The sequence below is a fragment of the Catharus ustulatus genome, chromosome 4, assembly GCF_009819885.2.
Source record: "Catharus ustulatus isolate bCatUst1 chromosome 4, bCatUst1.pri.v2, whole genome shotgun sequence".
NCBI classification, from domain to species: Eukaryota; Metazoa; Chordata; class Aves; order Passeriformes; family Turdidae; genus Catharus; species Catharus ustulatus.
Genome location: NC_046224.1, coordinates 41,200,801 through 41,204,484, shown reverse-complemented (window position 1 = coordinate 41,204,484; position 3,684 = coordinate 41,200,801). Strand labels below are relative to the sequence as shown.

General features: G+C 49.0%; 1 protein-coding gene across 1 annotated transcript; it reads right to left on the bottom strand.

Annotated features, from left to right (window-relative positions):
- Nucleotides 1-569: 569 nt before the first annotated feature.
- On the bottom strand, nt 570-3,424 carry BTG1 (BTG anti-proliferation factor 1). The gene is made up of 2 exons (XM_033058346.1): nt 3,025-3,424; nt 570-1,850 (listed from the first exon to the last, which is right to left on the bottom strand). Exons 1-2 carry the CDS (start codon nt 3,170-3,172, stop codon nt 1,486-1,488), a joined length of 513 nt encoding a protein of 170 aa, XP_032914237.1. The 5' UTR covers nt 3,173-3,424; the 3' UTR covers nt 570-1,485.
- Nucleotides 3,425-3,684: the final 260 nt, after the last annotated feature.

The window sequence follows — 3,684 nt, the reverse complement described above, 5'->3', positions numbered from 1 at the left end:
CCTCAGCCAACCTTTTAAGTTTGGGAAAAAAGATCAACATACCTTTTGTTGAATCCAATCTTAATGATTTCTAAAGTGAGAGTCTTGCATCTGAAGAAAGCAAAAGGCAGCAAACTGCTCTTAAGGCTAAGGGACACATGTCCCAACTCTTATTGTGCAGGGAATCCATCAGGTAAGAACTGTGAACTCGTGAGCAAGTAGGTCAAAATGGACATTTAGGTTTGCTATATCCTTCATCAGGAAGCCAAGTAAACTTTAATCCTCTGGATTTATTCAAGTCATCTTTGGTGGATGTTATTTCTGTACCTTTTCCTCATATCCTGGAATTATTTGCCCTGGAGTTATTTCCATATTGATTGATTTTACAAGGTTTAAAGTGACATATACATCGTGTTCCCCTAAACTTCCCAAGCATTTATATGTGAGGTCTTCATTAATCCAGGTCTGTACCAGGTGTTCCTAGCATCAGGGTGCCACTGATGTTCTTAAGCCTTTATAGTACCTATTTTATTTCTACTGTGAGACAAAAATAATTTAACTGATCCTATGTAATCACGACAAGAGATTAATTAAAATGCCAAGATAGGAAACAATTTATTATAGAGAGAAGAAAAATTTCTCATCCAAAATATAGAAATCTGTACAACTTTGCCACAATCAATATACATGAACTGTACAAATTTACACCAGTTCATAATTTACCAAATAAAAGATGACTAACAAAGTTCACAAAATAGATGGTGGTTTGTGGAAAAGACTTTTACCCAATTAAGAACAAGGAAATTACAAACCAGACCTCCACTTTCTAAAAATAAGAAGTTTACTCAGTCTTAGAAAACTACAAGCTAGCAAATGTACAGATAGCTGGCTGGTGCTAACACCACAGTTCAGACAGTGTCTTTATATGGTCTTTTTAAAGCCTGTTGCCATGGCAGATTCTGATCACTTGCTACTTTTGAGGCCAATGTAAAGATCTGACCATTTCCCCAGGTCATTCTTACTATTTTATCTTATGTACATTTATACATATTTGTAAGTGCTAGGTAAAAGTCTGAAAATTAAAATTTCCAGTACTATGGTGTTCATAAGTCTTGTTACTGAGCTGCCAAAAATGCTAACAATTAATAAATGTAATAGTGCAAATTTACTCTGCAAGACCTACTGCAGAGAATCACTTTATAAATACAGATTGGGGTTGATAATTGGTGTAGAAATTAAGCCAGATGTCTTGGAGAAACTGACACTTCCTAGATCTTCTTACTCCCTAGCAAGCTGCAATCATTTTGACTCACAGGCTATTAAATCACTGAAAGGTACTGTCCAAACTATGGCACTGTCACTTTAAAGTATACCACTCTAACGTGTGCCAGATCTTCACAGCTGTGACATGGTTTAAATTCCATAATCCATCCCCAGAGGTGCCCACCCAAAGTAAAAACCAAATTTATCCATCCATTTTAAGGTGATCCATCCACAGACTATATCTTAACCTGATACAGTCATCATATTGTAGCTTTTGGAAGGGCTAGTTCTGCCCAAGAGAAGTTCCTCCTTACAGCTTATTCTGCTGTCTACCATTTGCATGTTGGTGTTACTTTGGCTACCTCCTGCTGGTGCAGCTTCGTACAGCACACAGATGGAGCCATCCTCTCCAATGCGATAGGACACTTCGTACGGGTCAACCCAGAGAGTGAGTTCGCTCGGAAGAAGCTGAAACAGTTCCTGACTGCTCAATCCAATCCGCTGTGCTGCCTGTCCAATGAGAGGATCCATTTTATGGTTGATCCGGATACATCGGTAACCTGATCCCTTGCATGGCTTTTCTGGGAACCAGTGGTGTTTATAATGTTCTATAAAATAAAAAAACCACAAAACAAAACATTATCCTCCTTAATTCCATGTTGAAAGATACATTCATGATTATTGGTCTCTTGCTAATTTTACACCTCAAGATCTTAAAAAGCTTATTATCTGAGCATCAAATGACTTAAAAATCATTACAGGCTTATTTCTGCTGATGATTTACGTAAGTGCAATGTCCCTTGGGAAGCACTCGCACAAAGTTACTATTTTGTGCTACTGTATGGAGAAAAACATCCACCACCAGAAAGGAGTAAAAAGCAACTTCCTGGCATTCAGAAAAACAAATATAAAAACACAGAAATTATTACATATATAAGAGAAAAACTCAAGAACTTCAAAACATCGTAAACCAGATAGGAAAAAAGGAACCTTTCCAGCATTCTTTTGAGATCACACCCATGCTTAGCTTCTCACATTCGAAGAACACCCAAAAATAACTAGGGAGGAAGCTGGGCAGCATTTACCGACTGACTCAGGCTGTATTTCACCACTGTTCTTCCCAGCTTGTTTTCCATGGCGAGAAACCAAGGACTTACCTCAGGAGTTTCAACCCACCCAAAACCCTATCGATCTGAGGGTACTTGTAGCCACTATCGAGCCCACTGGGACGCAGGCTTGGGATTGCAAAACACATAGGGCAGCCCAAGAACCCTCGGTATTTGTTCCTAAACGGGGCTGTGGGGCGGCTTAGAGACGCTTCCAGAAGAAAGGGGAACCAAGACTCATCGTCCACCGATGAATTTTACTTGACACAAAGACCCAACTTCAGAGCATTTTTCCTTGTGGAAACCGGGCGGTTTGAGCCCTTGGCACGGAGTTCAAGCCCGGGCTGCTCGAATGCTTTGTCTACGGAGGGAAGGACGCGGGGGGAGAGCTGCCTGCGCGACGCCCGAGCCCCTTTTGTTTACAGCCCGCTCCTGCCTCCCACACCCGCCGGGGGAGGCTCGCACGGAGGGTCCCTGCAAGGGGCGAGCCACGGCCACGGAGCGCCTGTCGCCCCCGCAGAGAGGCTCCAGAACCTCGGAGGGGCCGATCTCTCCCTTCCCCCGCTCCGGGGGCCCGCGGAGCGCGGTGCCGCCCGCACCGCCGCCAGCCCGGCCCGGGCAGGCGGCCCGCGGCGGAGACAGGGAGCGGCTCCCGCCGCGCCCACGCCGCCCTCACCTGCCAGCAGCTCCTGCAGGCACTGGCTGAAGGTCTGTAGCTGCCGCTCGTTCATCAGCCCCTTGGTCCGCAGGAACTTGGAGATGAAGCCCACGGCCGCGGCGATCTCACGTATCATGCTGGCCCGGGTGTACAGGGCGGGATGCATGGAGGCGGCGGCGGGCGGCAGCCAGCTCTCCGGGGCGGCCGGCGCTGGGGCGGGACGGGTCGGGACGGAGCGCGGGGCGAGCGGCGCGGGACGGGACGGGGGCGGCGCAGCTCTAACTGGGCGCGGAGCGGGCGGCGGAGCCCAGATCACATCCCGGGGGCGGCAGCCTCCGCCTCCTCTTCCTACGGCAGGGGGGCGGCGGCAGCTGCGGCGGCCGCGGCAGCGCTCCCCGCATTTCCTGCGGCGAGGGGCGAAGGGAGCTACCCGTCCTCCGCCGCTTCTTATAGCCTCCGCCGACCGGAAATGGCGTCAGTGCGCCGGGGGCGCGCCGCCACCAATCAGACGATCGCACCATCGTGACGGCATGGGGGGGCGGGACCGGCCGGGCGGGGTGACGTAATGGGCTGTAAACAAATAGAGCTGGGGGCGCGCGCAGGGGTCGCCGCAAGGGGTTGCGTGCCCGCGCGAGGGCCTCCGCGTGCCGGGGCGCGTGTCCGCGCTGCGGAGCGCGC

Bases quoted from the DNA above. Each gene is read 5' to 3' on its own strand.
- BTG1 (XM_033058346.1), bottom strand. From the start codon at position 3,172: ATGCATCCCGCCCTGTACACCCGGGCCAGCATGATACGTGAGATCGCC. The intron at 1,851-3,024 runs GTGAGGGCGGCG...TTTATTTTATAG, and splicing joins CCTGCAGGAGCTGCTGGCAG to AACATTATAAACACCACTGG.